We start from the raw sequence: 19483 nt of genomic DNA, 5'->3' as shown, positions 1-19483 counted from the left end.
CGTTTGCCAACGATCTCTCTAATGAGGTGATATTTCCTCTCAACATGTTTGGATTTGAAATGTGACCTTGGCTCCTTTGATTGAGCAATGGCGCCATTGTTGTCACAATACAATTCAATTCCTTCTTAAGCACTTGGCACGATATCCAGCTCAGTAAGGAACTTCTTAATCCAAACTACTTCCTTAGCTGCTTCAACGGCATCCAAATACTTTGATTATGTCGTAGAGTCTGCGACAGTGCTTTGCTTTGAACTCTTCCAGCTCACTGGGATTTGAAGTCATCTTTGTCTGTTTGGAAACTCGCATCCGTATAACCCTTGACAACCAACTCATTTTCGCTACCATATACTAGAAACATTCCTTTAGTCCTTCTCAAGTACTTAAGGATGTTCTTGGCAGCTGTCCAGTGTGCTTCTCCTGGATTTGCCTAAAATCTACTACACATGCTAAGAGCATATGCAACATCCGGCCTCGTACATATCATGGCATACATAATAGACCTTATTGCAGAAGCATAAGGTATATCAGTCATTCGTCTCAACTCTTGTAGCTTTTGAGGGCATTGAGCTTTACTAAGCGTAATACCATAAGACATGGGAAGAATTCCTCTCCTGGAGTCTTTCACCAAAAACCTGTCAAGAACCTTATCAATATAAGTCTCTTGACTTAGTCCAATCATCCTTTGATACCTGTCTTGATGGATCTTGATTCCCAAAATGTACTCGGCGTCACCCAAGTCTTTCATGGAGAAACAACTCTTCAACCATTCCTTGACTAACTCAAGCATTGGTATGTCATTCCCCATGAGCAGTACGTCATCTACATACAAGACTAAGAAAACTAGGCTGCTCCCACTAGACTTCTTGTATACAGAAGGTTCTTCTTCGCTTTTGAGAAAACCAAACTGTTTGATCACCTCATCAAAACGAAGGTTCAAACTCCCTGATGCTTGCTTCAATCCATAAATGGATTTTTGAAGTTTACATACCCTTCCAGGATTTTCTGGATCTTCAAAACCTTTAGGTTGTGTCATATACACATCCTCCGTCAAGAACCCATTCAAGAAGGCGATTTTGACATCCATCTGCCAAATTTCGTAATTGAAAAATGCAGCAATCGCTAAAAGAATCCGAATGGACTTAAGCATTGCTACTGGAGAAAAAGTTTCATCATACTCAATACCATGAATTTGTCTGAACCCTTTTGCAACCATTCTTGCTTTATAAATGTAGGCATTTCCATCTTTGTTTGTCTTGATCTTGAAGACCCATTTACAACCAATACATTTGATCCCATTAGGCAAGTCTACCAGGGCCCACACACCATTTTCAGACATGGATTCCATTTCGGGTTTCATGGCCTTAAGCCATTTCTCTGAGTCGGGGCTCGCCAAAGCTTGCTTGTAGGTTGTAGGTTCTTCATTCTCCAATAAGAAGATTTTAGAATTTTCAGTTAACAAAACATCAACAAACTGCTTGTCTCTAATTCTGCTAGACCTACGTAAGGTAGGAGCAACAGTAGAAATATTCTCTTCAACTCTTTGAAGATTTTCGCAAGAATTAGATTCAAGTGGGACGATAGGAGTCTCACTAGTTGAATAAGCTTGCTCTGACGCATGATTTATCAAACTAGTTGACTCATGTGCCCTCGCCTCTGACGTGGTGTTATCCACATCCATTTGTTGCTCGTCTTGAATTTTTTCAAGAACCACTTTACTCCCACTTGGATTTTTAGAAAGAAATTAATTTTCTAGAAAGACACCATCGCGAGCAACAAACACTTTGTTATCTTCGCGATTGTAGAAGTAATACCCTCTTGTCTCCTTGGGATAACCCACGAAGAAACATTTGTCTGATTTAGGGCCTAGTTTGTCACCTTGTAAACGTTTTACATAGGCTTCACAACCCCAAATCTTGAGAAAAGACATCTTTGGAACTTTTCCATTCCACATCTCATATGGAGTCTTTTCAACTGCTTTGGACGGGCTTCTGTTTAATTAGTAGTTTTGCAGCTGTTTCTAATGTATATCCCCAGAATGATATGTGAAGATCAGTCAAGCTCATCATGGATCGAAGCATGTCTAGCAAGGTTCGATTCCTCCTTTCTGACACACCATTTAACTGTGGTGTCCCTGGAGGAGTTAATTGTGAAAGTATTCCACAATCCCTCAGATGATCATCAAACTCTTGGGTCAAATATTCACCACCACGATCAGATCGTTGTGCTTTAATTGTCTTCCCAAGTTGATTTTGTACTTCATTCTGGAATTCTTTAAACTTTTCAAAGGCTTCCGACTTGTGCTTCATTAAGTAGATATAACCAAATCTACTTAAATCATCATTAAAGGTAGTGAAGTAACTAAACCCACCTCTAGCTTTTAAACTCATTGGTCCACACACATCTGTATGTATGAGTCCCAAAAGGTCACTAACTCTTTCACCTATTCCTGTAAAAGGTGACTTGGTTATTTTACCTAGCAAGCATGACTCACAATTCTCAAATGATTCATAATCAAATAATGAAAGGAGTTCATCCTTTTGTAATTTTTGGATGCGCGATTGGTTAATATGACCTAACCTACAATGCCATAGGTAAGTTGGGTTTGGACCATCTGTTCGTTGCTTTTTATGATCTATGTTATAGACATGGGTCGTATAATCTAATACATATAAATCATTAACCAATTTTGCACTAGCATATAACATGTTATTCTTTGAAATAAAACAACACTTGTTTTAATTTCAAAAGAAAAACCTTCAGTATCTAAAACAGGAACTGAAACAATGTTTTTAGTAATCGCAAGGACATAATAACAGTTATTAAGAACCAAAATGAGTCCAAATGGGAGCTTGAGTTCATAGCTTCCAATAGCAAGTGCAACAACATTTGCTCCATTTCCTACTTGAAGCATCATCTCTCCTTTTGCTAGCCTTTTACTCACTCTTAAGCCCGTATTTCATTAACAATGTGAGCTCCACAACCAGTATCAAATACCCATGTGGAAGAGGAAGTAAGGTTAATTTCTACAACATAAACATTAGGTAACTCCTTACCTTCCGTTTTCAACGGCATGTTGTGGGGACATTCTGGTAAGTGGTAAGACCACCTACCGCAATAGAAGCACTAGCTACCTTCTTTCTTCAAGTACTCCTCGGTGTGGTTGATCAATAAGTTGACAAGCGTGGCTGTAGAGCCTTCATCATTATGAATTAGCTTCACGAGATCAAATCCAGCATGGAGTGAAAACAGAATAGTATCATGAGCAGAGTCATCATCAAACGGTCTCCCTAGGATATCCATCCAATTGAGTAACTCAATTAGTTCCTTAACATGGGTCCTAACTGACTGACCAGGTATGAGTTTCTTAGCCATTATCTTGCAATGAATTTTGTAAGTCTCAAACCTTACACTGCCAGTCCAGGCTGGAGAAATATACCGTGGGAATCGAATCAACAATTTCCTTGACATTCTTGTCAATGACGCCTCCACTGCCCAATGCCCCTATGCCACCTTTACAGATAGCATGTAGGCACTCTCACAGTAAGGTTGGCTCATAATCCTTAAATCTTCTCTTCCAACAGGTTGGAATAGAAGCTAACATGAGATTCCTGATTTTCTCTGCATTCGAAACATCTTTCGCATGCCTTTCAGGAGTTAACCCCACTATGAGTCTGCTTTCAATGGGAATGTATAACCGAGCTTCGAGCTTGTGGCTCTTAAGAACACTTCTTAGCTCATTTTCCCATTCCTTGAAATTTCTGAGATTTAGCCTTGTTTTCAATTTGGTTGGCAAGTTAGTGTTGTCGTTAAAGCTATTCATCTACAAACAAAATCAAAACGAGGAAAAGTTCAATAATTATGTTTAATAAAATTAAAGTACCATAAGCGAATTAAATAGGTTACTTTAAAACACTTTATTCAATATTAATTGATCACAATTGAATTAAGTGATGCCAAGATCCTTTATTTGTGTAATAGTTGATCGGACTGAGGCCCTACCATCAGGCATTACATTTTCAAGGTGAGTAAACTCTTTACTGATTACAACTCTTGTAACTCTTGGTTGAATAATTACCCACCACATGTTTAATTATTACCCTTTGCTTCAAGGTTCTAAACGCTTTAAGTAACCTTGTTGAGCGTAACCAACTAAATATGTAGAACGTAATCTACCCCAAATTACCTAAGATAACAAATGACACCCTGCGGAGGTAGACCCACCACTCACGATCGAAGGGTTGTTACGTATCTAATTGGAAAAACAATCTCAATATTACCGGGACCTAGATTTATTATGTTGAGATTATTTAGTGAACTCTAGCGCATCATCACAAGCATCAATAAAATCTAACATGCATAATATACTAATGCATAAATAAAACAATGGCATAGTATGGCCCCTTAATCCTAAGAAAACTAATAAAGCAAAAACTCCCACTTGAACCTTCATGGATCTCATCCATCTTGCTCCTTTGGGCCTTTACTCCATTGGCTTCTTGGATCAACTGCAACCTATAATACTATTCTATTCTACCTACTACTTAAATAAAATAAAATAAATTACAAAAATACTTTATCGGTACGCAGACCGTACTTAGATTACAAAAATACATCACGATGTGCAGATCGTATTTAGAATCTATGGGCCATCCTAGTCTATATATAGCAAAAAATAACATCATATATTATAAAATTCCATATAATAAATCACTCATCATACTTTCCTAAACTACAACATCGAATGTTCACAATTAAGGAAGCATGGCACCTAAATATCTCATATTTTAATTACTGCAATTAGATAATATCATATATTAGTCATGAAAATATCATATATTTTAATTTAAGTATGAGACAAAATCAAATCATATTTTAATCAGGAAAGATAAATCATATTTACTCTCCTTGATTATCCTAACTAATTTAGGAGATTCTATCCTAATTACTTAGCCAATCACAAAATTTTAAATCAATTATTTCCTAAAATAATTATTGAATAATCTCATTACTTAAATCAATTATTATCCATATAGAATCTTTTGCTCAAAATATCTTTAAAGCTTATCAAAAATAACAACTTTAATTTTAACAATTATCCTTTCAAAATAAAAATCTAATTTTTAAATTTGACTTTTAAAATAAACTAAATTTTTTTTTTTGAAATTGCGTCAGCCACCGTGATGTGGCCAGCCACAGTGGTCGTACACCATGAGGTGTACGTTGCAAGGCAGCGATGCGCAACAACAACAGCAGTGGCACGCAACTATTGTGGTGCTGTTGTTGCTGCCTTGCCTGACCAGAGCTGCTGCCCGCCCCCACCCCTCCCTCTTGGACCACCACTGGCGGCAGCCACGGCTACCGACCAAAAATAGCCTCAAAAATTCCCTTTTTTTTAAAAAAATTTAATTTAATTAAAAACAACCCTTTGTAAAAATAAATTAAAGTGGTCCAATTAATTTTAAAATCAAATCACATTCAATCTTAAAATTAGGGTTCTTCATGAAATTAATTCCCAATTCAATTTAACATTTAAATTAAATATTTTGATCATGAAAAATTCATAATTTATACATGAAAACAAGTAAATTAAATTCATGAAACACATAACAATCGAAATTATTCAAAAACCAAAACACAAAAATCAAAATCTAAGGTTAGGGTTTTCGGATTTTCGAAAATAGGGTAGGGGGGTCGAAATTTTCGAACCTTTTAGGGGAAAATTTTGGTCCAAATCTAGGCTAATTTCGAGCAAATTAAACAACTTTTAATGATTCCATATGTTAAATCTCTTTTAAAATAATAATTGACCCATAATTAAATTATTTTCCCTCTTAATTGAATTAAAATTGTGGACTACAAAGAAATAAATTCAATATGTGTACAAGCATAGGCTAACTAATACCACTATAGGACTATGAATGCACTAAGCGGAATTACATGAATCATATTCATAAGCATCTAACAACCAAGATTAATGCATAACACATAAAGAATATAGAATTATACTTTAAAGCGTGAATCCACGTGTGATCGAGCAAGAACAATAGGAGATCAAGAACCCCAAGTGTGATTCCTCTACTTAGTCCACGAGCACAAATTGAACCTCCACTAATGCTAGTTAGTTGTGATTGAACCCTTCAATCAACCTTCTACGGAGAAGAGAGACACGAACTAACCACGAACCACCACGACAAACACCACATGCCACCAAGGAGGGGTGGCCGTGCGGTTTGGTGAAGGGGAGGAGAGGGCGTGCATGAGGAGAGAGAGAGAGTTTAGGGTTTTGGGAATTGGTTGCCTTGTTGCACAATTCACTGACAATTAAATGTCTTGTGTCTTGTCTACTTTCAACCCTAGGCATGGACTTTATTTATAGATCATATCTAGAAATAAGAGTCCATGTCAAGCCCAATTCCTAACTCTATTCTAACTACTCTAGCCCAAACCCTTTTATGGTTTGTCATAGCCTCATGAGGCCCATTAATGGGCCTCACACTTGTTCAATCCAATACTCTTGTGTGTGACCTCATAGGATCCATTCTATTGGGCTTTGGACTATTTGACTAGCACAAAGATCATTTACCATATCTAGCAACAGACAATGACGACCCAAAAGAATGAACTAATTATCTCCATAACAGCGATCCTTGATATATCTAGTAATTGCACTTGACGGAGACATAACTCCTTCAAGGTGCGTTTTTAGTTTTTACTCTCTTTTGTTGTTGATCTGTGGTTATTCTAGTATATTCATTCAAAAAATTGGTTAATTTTACATCTACTTGAACAGTAGAGGAATAATGTGGGCGCTTTTGGTTTAATTAACTTTGATTTAGATCTGAAGTTATTCATCTTTTTACGAGCCGAGCAATCGAGCTAGCAGAATTGAGCTACACGAGTTACGAGCCGAGTCGAGCACGAGTCGAGCTACATTGAAACTAAACGATCACGAGTCGAGCAACAAGTTAACGAGCTTAGCGAGTAACGAGTTGAGTTCGAGCACGAGGCATGGTTTTCAATCACGAATCGAGCACCCTTAGCTCGCGATCGACTCGCTCGATTAGCACCCCTAGTTTCAAGGTGAGTGCTAAGATGGATATTGTGCGGGATAACATACGGGGACTGAAAGAAGTTACTAATGCAGTCAAATTAAATTATATGAAAAACTAGTGAATGAAGGAGTAATTGTGTCACCACAATGCCAGGAGATGACTATGAAGACATGATGATGTGTAGATGGCGCTTTAGCTCTTTTCATGCCACTAATGAGTGTTTTTCTTTCAAGGGATTCCCGAATAAGAAAATCAGAACAAATGCGATAAGGATTTTAGAGCAGGAGTATTAAGCGATGAACCTTGCTGAATATAACCCCGAAGGAAAGAAAGATAAGGCCAAGACATCATAAACTGACCATAAAATTCGGAAATCAAGCGATGAAACTTGCTAAATATAACCCTAAAATTTTAAAATTTGACTTTTCTTGACTTTGACCCATTAACTAAGTAAAATAAACCTTATAAATACGTTAAAGGCTTTGGGTCAGGCGATTGTACCAACTAAAGGTGGGTGGGTTACTTTAAATAAATAAATAAATGATAAAAAAAAATTAAAAAAAAAAAAAAAAAAAAAAGCCAAATGAAGAAGAAGCTGCATAAATTAGAACAAATGAGAGTGCTTCGTTTATATAATGACAGAGGTGGGTGGGTTACTTTAAATATAAGAGGGAAATTAGGAGGAAAGAAATGAGGGAGTTAAAATTGGTTAAAATAACAGTCATTAACCTATTACTCTGTACTAACGTTTAATTAACGGAATGCTTATTGTAGTTAATTAGTTGAAAGTATAGGTGTATCGCTAATGATTAAAACTTAAGCAATGATAATTTCCCAAAAAATAAAGGAAAATTTGATAATTACCATCTACTATAGTTCACATATTAGTAATTACCACCAACAATTTTTTTATTTTTTTTTATTTTTTTTCTTTTTATTTTACCACCAACAGTTTTCTAAAAATCAAAATTTACCACCTCTTTGGCCAATTATCTTGCATGATGTCACTTTGGGCCCCACCCCTTTTCCCTATTTTTTCTCCTCCTCCTTACAATATTCCCTTCTTTATTCATTACTCCATCTCAAATTTGGGTAAAAACTAAAGTTGAAATGAGAAAACAAAAATTAGGGTTTTAAAAATCATTCTCCTGACTTCAGTACTTGAATGCAATTGAGGAAAAAAGGTATGTATTGTTGTTTCATACTTTCGGAAACTTAAATTGGGGGTTTTGAATCAAATTGGGGATTAATTTATAGTGAGGCATTCGGGATAATTAACTCAAAATCTTGAAATTCACGTTATAATTAACAATATTATGGTTGTTATTAAAGAGGGATCCATAGAAAAGGAAAAAGGGAGGGAAATTGAATGAAATGACGTCATGCAAGGATGTTTGGACAAATAAGTGGTAAAACTTAAGGTTTTGAAAAATTGTTGGTAGAAAAAATAAATAAAAAATTATTGCCGGTAATTATTAAAACATGAAGTACGGTGGGTGGTAATTATCAAATTTTTTTTAACAAAAAAAAACGGAGTAAATTAAAAGCGGAGTAAAGCAAAGCAAATCCGTGCTTGGAGAGTATTAACGAACACGACCACGAACACGAAGAGAGACGCATGAGAACAACAATGGCGGACAGCAGGAGGTTTCAATTCAAACTATCAACATGTCTTCTCCTCCTCCTCCCCCTTCTCCTTCTCACCATTCATACACGATGCAGAGCTGATGTTATTACCCTAACTGAAGATATTTTCTCCGACAAGGTACCAATTTTTATTCCTAATTTTCTCGATCGATTCTTCTATTTAAATTGAATTTTCTTTTTTTTTTTTAATACAATTTTTTCCCAATAATTATCGTATTTTTGTCAATTATTAGCTTATTAGAATGATTAATGTTTTTTTTAGTATAGTTGAGATCCAGGTTATTGTGATTTATTCATTATAAGGCAGTTGCTATTGATTTTTTTCTTAATTCTGATTAGGAATTGTGTTTTTTGGCGAAATTATCGGCAATGGTAGAAATTGGTGAATGTTAAACTAGATTTGTGATCCACATACTTTGATCAATGGTTAATCTTTTAGTAAAATTATATATTGTGTTGTTGACTTCAAGTATCAGGAGTAATAGGTTAAAGGTGTGTGCATTCATCCTTAATAAATCATTAGACGTAGTCGATCGATGGACTGCCTGAAACTATTGATTTTATTGGAATTAGAGATTAGTATCGAACATTCGTGGTTAGTGTGATGAAGCAAACATATAGCCATGAGATAAGCAACCTATATTTTGCTTATTTAGGGTTTAACATTTTTATTAATCCTGCTTACAGGCGGTATTATTGAAATCTACATTCAGAGGAATCTTAGTTTACAAATAATTTGGCAATAAAATGAGGGTAGCAATTATTGCGGTACCTGGTTTAACAATGAAGGAAAGTTTTGCCAGGTGAGAATCCCGAAGGATTACTTATCCACTCATTGGGATGACTAGCCTTACAATCTTCCGTAAGTAAACGCCTAGAATCGCTATCATCATAAGCTCCTTGATTATCATTCATCATGGGCTGCCATCATTAAATGCAGATGCCAAGAAGTACCAACACAAGCACAGCCACGATAGCATCATGAAAATTAGAATGGAAAAAAGTAGAGACAGTTTGAGAAATAAATTACTAAAGGCATGCAAGCATTGTGGCTGTAGGCCTGTAGTTTGATGGGCATGTCAACTGTTATGGCACAGTCCTTATTATGATGCTGCACCGCCAAAGGGGCACCAGTTGTTCCAACATTTTTCCTACATAAGCTACATTCTAGGACACCAGCTTTTCTATCCCTTGGTGTTCCTTTACTTTTGGCCTGGTACACTAGAGTTCTTTTTGCCGAAAGATCCCTTCTAGCATTATATACCACTGACCACAAGAATTCAATCATCAATTTCTACCTTAAGCTATGTTTTTTTCCAAGTTTAAAGTAATTTTTCGGGTTTGATAAGTTCAAATTAGTTTAAATAATTTATGAAAGGCTCTAGTAAGTAGTAAACTTATACTAGGGATATTATGTTCTTTTTGCAACCATATATATGCTCAGGTTAGGGCTAATAGGATTAGTTTAGATAACACAAAGTTTTGACATTTGAAGTGAAACGAGCACTCCCTTAAATGTAACAATTACAGGTTTTGTAAAATAGAGGGCACAGAGATGATTGCTAGACAAATTAGACTATAACAATTTAATCTTGCCATCTGGGGAGTAGTCTCTTCTTTCTTCAATACCCATGCAATTATCAAATCCCAAAAAGTCTTGATCCTGAATTGCTTCTCTATGGCCGCCCTAAATAAGCTACTAGATTCTAGATACCATTGAATTTGACACCTTAGCCATGATTAGGATTAATTCATCCTAAACTACACTCGGAAAAATTAGCCTCATACCAAACACTTAAGTTTGAATTCGCTAATCTGTAAGAACCTAATTGATTAGTTGAGTGTATTTGAGGGCAGCTAGCGAGCCATTAACAGAAACCACAAATTTTCTAATCCCTAATTTGGAAGAATTAGCTTGAGTAGTAGAGTTCATTTCATCGGCAATTAGAGAGCCATTAATAGAATCCATAGCTTCTTCCCTCTCTGCCTTAAGCCTCTCAACCACCCCCCCCCTCCCCCGCACAATTATCTCAAGCAATTTATAAAGAACATTAACCAATAAAGTAAAGAGAAAAGATGATGAAATTTTTTTTTTTTTTAAATTCTCATGATGAAAACAGATACTCCTAGTGAAGCCCATAATTTAATAGTAGAAATTAAAGCATTAGAAACTACACCTTATCCAGCATTTCAGCATCTCCATTTCCCACCAAACCCTTTCTTTCAAGCAACACCATTAGAAAAGATAAACTCTTCTTACTCCTTTATCTTCCTTAAATTCTGACTTTAACTTCTTTTGGATATAAGGAAACTATCACTTTCATCTCATAAGGCCCCTATGTTTTTAACTTATAATTATGACCACCAATTCTGTGAAATTGAAAGAATAATATACATAATAACATGGAATTAACAATATGAAAATAATTATAAACATGTTTTTTTTATGGCATTCTTTATCAGTATATTTTAAGTGAAATTTGACAGTGGAAATTGTTTCTTTATCTTTGAATTATGTAAATTCCATGTCCAATTCTGAGATCCATGCCTATGTGACCTTCTTTTTCAAGTCATAGCATCGCAGATAAACAAAAATGAATATGAATTGATATACTTAGGGAATTGAAACAATTTGGTGTGCTAGGGGCCTACTGCTGGATTATAATCTTACTCTTGAAACGGAAATTATCTATCTAGAAGTCAAGAGTATGCAAGTTTGGACGCTCTTACCTCTTGCTGATGGAGAAAAGAAGTCCTCAAACCCATCCTTCCACTTAACAGTGAAAACGGATCCCAAGGGAGACCTATTAATCACCCTGTAAACAACATAGGCAGCATTGCAGCAAATTAACTCTGATACTTGATTAATTGCAGCTGTGCAGTGCAGTTATTCAATGCTGAAGCTGTAAATTTGCCTATGTTGTGTCTGCAATGTACTAAATGATATATTTTGAATTCTTAATTGATACTTCCAAAGAAACGAATCATAAATTATTGCCTTTCTACCTCTGAACTTATATGTATAAGTCGTGTTCTGCTCCCCTTCCCTCTAAAATGATGTTCTAAACCCTTACATTCAGCATATGTCCAATTTAGGAGAGCTGATTGATTTACTATCGTCTAACTTTTATTTACAATAGACTAAAGTTCTTTATAAGCTGACAACTATGTCTCTGGTGTATTCATTGCACAATTGAATTTTGTATAGATAAAGGAGAAGGATACTGCTTGGTTCGTGAAATTCTGTGTTCCATGGTGTAAGCACTGGTAAGAAATTATCACTACTTTAGAATTTATAGCTGGGGTAGTAGTGAATAATGAACTATAAATTATAAAATTTTATTTATTTTTATTTATTTTGTATTGGCTTCTATTAATTCTAATACTGGGTAACTTCAGTAAGAATTTGGGATCATTGTGGGAAGACTTGGGGAAGGCCATGGAAGGGGAAGATGAGATTGAAGTTGGACAAGTTGACTGCAGTACTAGTAAACCCGTTTGTTCCGAAGTTGATATTCATTCATATCCAACATTCAAGCTCTTCTACAATGGTGAAGAAGTTGCAAAATATCAGGGTAATTATTCCGGTCATCTGAATGATATATCTGTTTTTATATGGAACTGTATATGCTTCATTGATATGGCTTGGCTAATCCTTTTACGTCGGATCAACATTCATATTTCCTGCTTGTTTTTATATGGAACTGTATATGCTTCATTGCTATGGCTTGGCTAATCCTTTTACGTCGGATCAACATTCATATTTCCTGCTTAATGGAAAACCAAATACAATGTTGTTAGATGATTAACTCTTATTATGCCTGATTTTCTTAGTTGACTTTTTACTAATTTTTTAGATATAAACCAGTTAAAAAGGACTCCCAGTGAATAATATCTCCCTTTGTGGCCTGAAATGAAATTTAAGTACCAATTACTAAGAAAGTGCAGCCTTAGGCCTTGGATTATATGACAAGCTCAAACTTTCTTACCTTCATACACCATATATTTAGATTACTCATAACAGCCACTAGTCTTGGAGACCCTTTTTGTTATTTTGAGTCTCGAATGCCAAGACCCAACTGATCTAACTTTAGCCCACCAGAAAAGCTATTTAATCCAAACTGAGGCTGCTAATTAACATTTGAAGAGTAGGTGATTAAATCCTCATGAACTCGTGTTCTACCCGGAAAATGCCCAGGATGGACTTGCATCCCCACTTAATAAGCTCATCTTAGTGCACTGCCCTTTAGCCAGTCAGAGCGTAATTCTTTGCTTGCAAATTTCTGCACACTAGTGTTTTATTTTAACCTTTTTGTTTACCAAAGAATCTTATAGCAAGTTCTTATGGAGGACTCATTTTTTGTAAGGATGGAAACCAATCTCCTTGAAAACCCTAACAGCGTTAAGTATTTACTGGAGCCAAAAATCTCTGTCCATCCAACTACGTTTTCGAAGATGCTTACTGGATTAATTTCTGTGAAAATTATGCTTATAGCCTCTTTGCCATATTTGTCCTTTTTGCATCATAGCCTGAAGAAGTGTAAGGATAGCAGCCTGTTTATAAGAAGTTTAAAGTCTGAACCCCTATAGAGTCTACTCTGTGCCACAACATTCTTTCATCGTTGACAATCAAACACTCCAAGAACAGAAGGGTCCTATTAGTAGCTTCAATCAACTTGAGGATTTCTAAAGTAAAGGAAGAAAGATTTATGGACTTTGGACACCTGCGATGCAAGACAGAACATGTTTAATAAATGAGATTCACCTAGCATTGGATAGCATCCTTGCAGAGGTAGGATGGCATTCTACGGGACTGCCATAAGACTATTGTTGCTCTATGCTACATAATGTTGGGCTTCCAAGAAGGAGCACATTAAAAAGATGGAGGTTACGGAAATGCGTATGTGAAGATGGATGTGCAGGAACATTCTAAGAGATAGAATCATAAATGAGGTTATTCGCAAGAAAGTGGGGGTGGCAGGCAGGCATAATAGACAAACTAAGGGAAAATTGCCTACGTTGGTTTGGGCATGTTAGACGGAGACCCAAGGGTACACCAGTATAAAGAGTGGGACTATGGAAGGGTTAAACGAGGGAGAAGGAGACCGAAAATGACTTGGTTGGAAGGAGTTAGGAAGGATATGAAGTATATGGATTTGCATGAGCATGAGGCATTTGATTGTAAGCCCTCATTTGATTGTGGATGACTATATGGAATAATCATTTTTGTTCATGTAACCGACCCCACTTATGGGATTAAGGCTTTGATTGATTGATTGAATCTGATCAAAGTTGGTATTGAAGTGATAACTCAGGTGGGCAATCGGATTATCTGAGAGTGTGTACTTAGGTTCAGGTATAAGTTTTCTACCCAAACCTAAATTATGATGTAGAGAGGCCAAACTCAAGTTGTTCATGACACATAGCTCTTCTCTATAAACAATTTTTTACCCCAAGGCCTAGTGATAGAACAAGGTTTTTTTTTCTTTTATTTTTTTGTGGGGGGGAGGAGGGGGGGGGGAGGGATAAATTTATTCTATTAACACTGCTTGCTTGTGTGTGCTGTGTGCGGACAGGTTTTGTTTACTAAAGTAAAGATCAAGAATCTAAGAAAACAGCATGTCAGACAAGCTTTATACTACCCAAGTACCAGGAGAGGAATGAAAGTGAGGTCGAGGATTCTACTGTATTGCACGACCCTCAATCCCAATACTCCTATTTAGAAATTTCTATCATACAAGCAGAGAACTAAATATATGAACCTCATAAAGCCTACCTTCCCTTATCTCTCCCATATGTAACTTTATTGATCTGCAAGTACACCAAAACACAATTTGGACGGACTCACTGAACATATATGATTGGTAGCAAACTAATTCCAAACATCCCGGCCAATAACTGTGCAAAAAGAGTTGATATTTTTGGTTATTTGCTCATCCATGAGAGATAGGGAAAGGAATATAGAAATAAAAATGAAAGGAAAGAACTAAAACATACTTTCCAAACTTAAGCATCTCTTAATATATTGAAAATTTAGTTGCACATTACGGCATTCATCAATGAGTTTGGTTTCTCATAAAGGACTACAATATTGGTATCTAAAAAAAAAAACTCAATGCGAGCTTTTACACTGGGATGGTGGAAGATACGTAGGGAATCGTCTAGCATGTGTAGAAGCTTGAATTTCCTTGTTAATGACCAGAAGTTACTGTTTGACTATATTAACTAAATTCTTGTACATCTGTCAAACAAAGGTATGTGTCCAGTTGTCATGCTTGATAGTGTTAATTTTCTACATAAGGATCTTCTCTAGTTATTATTCCAAATCCCATCATCATATTAAAAGTTGAGAACACCTAAACTAGCAATCAAGTGGAAGGCCAAACCCACCCTCCACCCCTACCCCTTATTTTTTCCCCATCATCCAGGTACTATGACCTTTCTATTCCTAGGGTTGGGTTTATTTATAACCATGTCAATGAGTTGAGGAATCTACCATAGTGGAGGTGAAGAATTTGTGTTGTGCTCATCATTCTCGTATCTCGTTAAAATATGGTTTTGTACTTCTGCTGTACTGAATTCAATATTCTTGATTTTGTTTTTCTGTTTGCATTGTGGCCTTATAAATTAGTGGCCACTAGTAATGTGTTCATGAAAAACATTTCTCTAAAAAGACATTCAAAACATGAAATTTGGAAAATCTTGCTATTTTAGAATATGTATTTTTAAATAGTGCTTTCCAAGTATTTTTGTGTAGTAATTACTTAATTAAAAGGTTTGTAATAATTGTAGTTGATAAGATTTTGATTTTCTGATGCTTTATTTCTCCCTTTGGTCTTGTCATTATTTTAGGGAAACGAGATGTAGAATCACTCAAAGCATTTGTTTTGGAAGAAACAGAGAAAGCAGCAGCAAAAGCAGAAGATGACATTGACAGAGAATTATAACATATATAGGTATGCAGAAGACTAATTAACTTATTTTATTTACTATACGAACTTCGTAGTCCCTATATTTCCTTTTTATTATAAACTTGTCCAAATCTTATTTTTTACTAAACTTATACATGAGCTTATTAACTCTTTAACTGAACTTCTTTATCTTAAAATGTGGAAGTAGGGTGAACAAAAAAGGGCCCTTAGCACATGTAGTATCCAGTTATATTTGTATAGTTTATGAAATCATTTACGTGTTTATGTATCTCATTGCAGGATTTCACAGAAGCTCGCATAGCATGTTAGCATCAGAATCAATGTGCAAAATGTGGTAAGCAAAGAATTTGGAAACCGGTCATATGATTGATCCCAGGGCTGTATGGCTGCTGCCCCCGTAGTGATCATGAGTAATTTTTTGATATTGAATTTACATTGGCGTTCATCAGCCCATGTACTCTATTAACTTTGAGATTTCTGCTAGCGATGCAGTCTTTATTTCACCATAACACAGTGGATGGGTCGATATGAAAAGAAGATGCATGTAACATTAGATAAACGAACCTTGTACTGACTATTGCAGCGTCTGGTGTGCTGGAAACTTACTATTTATGAGCTGAATTTTCTTTTTCCATTGTTATCACTGTTATGGATGCAAATTTTTCAATGTAATTGATGAAAGTTTTCTATAGGCATTGTTCTCTGTAAGCAAGTCGCCTGAAAGGTAACTGCAATATTATACTTCGTATTAGTTATATAGATGTATCATTGAAACACTAGTACAATTGTTACCCGTAAATTAAATCATGAAGTCCCCACTGCTTTTTCGGAGAAATTAATTATAATTTTAGTGGGTACAAATTAATTATAATTTTAGTGGGTACATTGAGCTATTCTTTTAGCTCATCTCCATCATTTTCTATAAAAACAATTGATATCAAGCAAGGAATGGATGTGCCTAAAGATAGGTACACTCAAGTGCATAATTTAACCGGTGTTTATATGTCGGCAATATACTCCAGATAAATAACCATCAAACCTATCATGTTCATCGACTTCTTCCTGCTGACGTCAAATGCCTGACGTAAAAAACTGTGAAGATAAAAACAATGTAGTTCACGTTTCTTTAATAAATAACCCAAGCCATAAAAAAAAAGGAGATAAAAGTCTAAGGTGGCGTAGAAGGTAATAATGCAACTCCCGCAATTATTGATTGTTATCCCACTTGGCTAGCTGCATAAAAACAAACCTTGAAGAATCATTGTGCACAATAAGAAAGTCATGAAAACATAGACTAAAAATGTACCAAAAATCATTTTGTTTAGTATTTTAAACATCAGTGAAGAAGAAATGAAAGGTTTACTTCGCAGGAGAGATGATGCCTAATTTGAAGCCATAGTAAGTTCAACTTTGGTATCATTTCTCTTGCATAGTGAACCTTTCATCTTCTTCTACGAAAATGGTGCTTCGATAATGATCGATCGTGGAAGCTTAATTTGAAACCCGAAACAGGTAAACTCAAAGCTTATGCTTGAAACTAGATATGCATTAAAAATTTCATTTTCATTACTTGTGTTTATGAGCTATATCTGAAGCACCTAGTTACTAGTTAATGTTGGAGTTTTTGGTTCTAACTCTCAATTGTATACTTAAAATTAAGATTAATCTCTTATAGCTACTATGTCATAACTTTGGGGTGTAAACTGTGGGATAAATTTTGTGATGGTTAAATCTGTAAATTTGACAGTTTGATTTAATTACCATGTTTTACTTCCCAATTTAAGCCTACTTGACTTCTTCAGTTCTTCTTATTGATTGTCACTTAATAGTAATTGACTAATTGTCACATTTTATACTCCATTCTCATCATCTTATTTTAGTTTAATGAAATTATTTTTGCTGAATTGTAATTTTTTTTACTAGACTTGAATTATCTTTAATAAACTGAAAGTATTGTTACTAATTAAAAATTATTTTTACTAATTTTTCATTATATATATTTTTTTAAAAGACTAATTTTTCATTATATTTTTTCTTTAAAGTTACATATTTTTACTGAACTGAAATTGTTTTTATTAAATATTATTATTGTATTCTTCAACAAAAAAAATTTAAAAAAAAAAAAAGAATATTATTGTTGTAAAATGAATAGAATATGGCCTAAATGCCATGCCATCTTTTGTTGTAGGCCCTATTCTCTTAACCTTATACTAGCTCTCTATGCAAGTGTGGATTTTATTTATTTGTAAAATTGTATGATCTATATTGTAGATTGTCAAATGGACTTTTTTTTCTTTGTGAAAATACGCTAACCATGGGTTAAAAGTAATTGATAAATATAAATCATGTAAATGTTTAAATGATCAAGAGTAATTTTTTTGTGCGATTTTCCATCAAAACAACATTTAACAATTAAGACTTAATGACATTTTTTTATTATTAACTACTTTAAAAGAGTGCTTTCCCACAATAATGTTCCAACTATTAGCAATTCCATAAATATAGCTACACTTTTACAATTTTCCAATCTACTGTTCACATCATTATGTAGTATAATTTTTAAATTTTTTTTAATAATTTGACACAAAACCGCTACTTGAATTGGCGGTTTTCAATTATGCAAAAACCGCCAGCTCAAGTGGCGGTTTTCAATTTATATGAAAAAAAATAAAATTAATTACAAAGTAATTTTTAGGAAATGAGTACAGGAAGACTAAAACTGTAATCCATCTTCATTCCCATATAAAAATTCTAAGGTAATGAACCAGATGAAAAAATGAAATTGAGGCAAAATTACTTATACTCCTCCAAATCAAACACAAAAAATGAAAAACAAAATCAAATCTTAATATGATTAGTGAAAAAAAATCAAAGTAATCTGATTTTAGAGAGAGAAGGGGATGAACATGAGAGAGAACAGAGAAGTTGTTCGACCAGTCGGTGTTAGATCTTAGCTTCTCAGTGCTAAAATCCGACAACCTCGCCTCACCAAGGTGTTAGACCACCTCCATCCACCGCCTTACTCGCTGGAACTTCGTCCCACCACCAATTTCAGTGTTTCGTACCTCCACATTTTCAATGGGATGTTTTTACTCCATGAAGCTTTAATTATCCATGCCCAAAAAATCCACCCATAAACTTGATTTAATTTGAAGATGATGTGGAAATTGAAAATAAAATTTGAAGATTGAATGAGAGTAGTTTGAGTAGGGATAATGGCAATGGTTCTCCTTAGTTCTAACGACATAATTAGAGAAAGAAAAAGAAGGAAGTCAGAGAGTATGAAAAGCTTTAAAAAAAAAAAAAATTTAAATACTAGGTGGGAAACCGCTATTTCAAGTGAAAACCGCTATTCCCCTAAAAACCGCTACTTGAGATAGCGGTTTCATAAAAAATAATTAAATTAAATTGTTGATGTGGACAATAAATTGGGAATATTTTAAAAAGTAGCTGTATTTTTGGAATTGTAAATTTTCCCAACAATATTAAGGGAAAGTACTCGTTTTAAAAAGGCCAAAAAAATTACTTGTATGAGATATGCATGACGAAATTTCATCCTTAATTAGCGCCCTATTATATTATAAGTTACAAATTAGTTTTTTCTTATATGTAAGTTTTTTTTTTAATAGTACATAATTCGATTTTTCACTGTGAACATATATGATTTGAAATTAATATGCTCCTTATCAGTTTGTTGCACATTTTTCTTTCGTGAATTCGACATGCTCTTTAGCACTCGTATCAAATTTTAAGATCTTAACTAGTATTTGGGTCCAAGTGATGCTCCGGGTCATTACATAGGCTTGATCATTAATATACGTTTAATTTATGATTCAATTTTCTTGTAATTAA

General features: G+C 34.8%; 1 protein-coding gene across 3 annotated transcripts; it reads left to right on the top strand.

The window, feature by feature from the left end:
• The first annotated feature begins 8526 nt into the window (after positions 1–8526).
• LOC110711899 (protein disulfide-isomerase 5-1-like) lies at positions 8527–16466 on the top strand. Of its 3 annotated transcripts, none has more exons than XR_002509455.1 (6): positions 8527–8817; positions 11908–11966; positions 12099–12274; positions 15552–15655; positions 15911–15965; positions 16124–16466. XR_002509455.1 is itself a non-coding variant. In XM_021890338.1 (5 exons), the coding sequence occupies exons 1-4, from the start codon at positions 8671–8673 to the stop codon at positions 15644–15646; spliced, it is 477 nt and encodes a 158-aa protein (XP_021746030.1). In that variant the 5' UTR covers positions 8528–8670; the 3' UTR covers positions 15647–15655; positions 15911–16466. The 3 variants fall into 3 exon arrangements, 1 of the variants encoding a protein (XP_021746030.1); XR_002509454.1 differs by having other exon boundaries at positions 16116–16466; XM_021890338.1 differs by having other exon boundaries at positions 8528–8817; positions 15911–16466.
• Positions 16467–19483: the final 3017 nt, after the last annotated feature.

Source organism: Chenopodium quinoa, unplaced genomic scaffold, assembly GCF_001683475.1.
Source record: "Chenopodium quinoa cultivar QQ74 unplaced genomic scaffold, ASM168347v1, whole genome shotgun sequence".
Taxonomy (NCBI): Eukaryota; Viridiplantae; Streptophyta; class Magnoliopsida; order Caryophyllales; family Amaranthaceae; genus Chenopodium; species Chenopodium quinoa.
The sequence above is the reverse complement of the archived record's forward strand: the minus strand, read 5'-3'. Positions and strand labels throughout refer to the sequence as shown.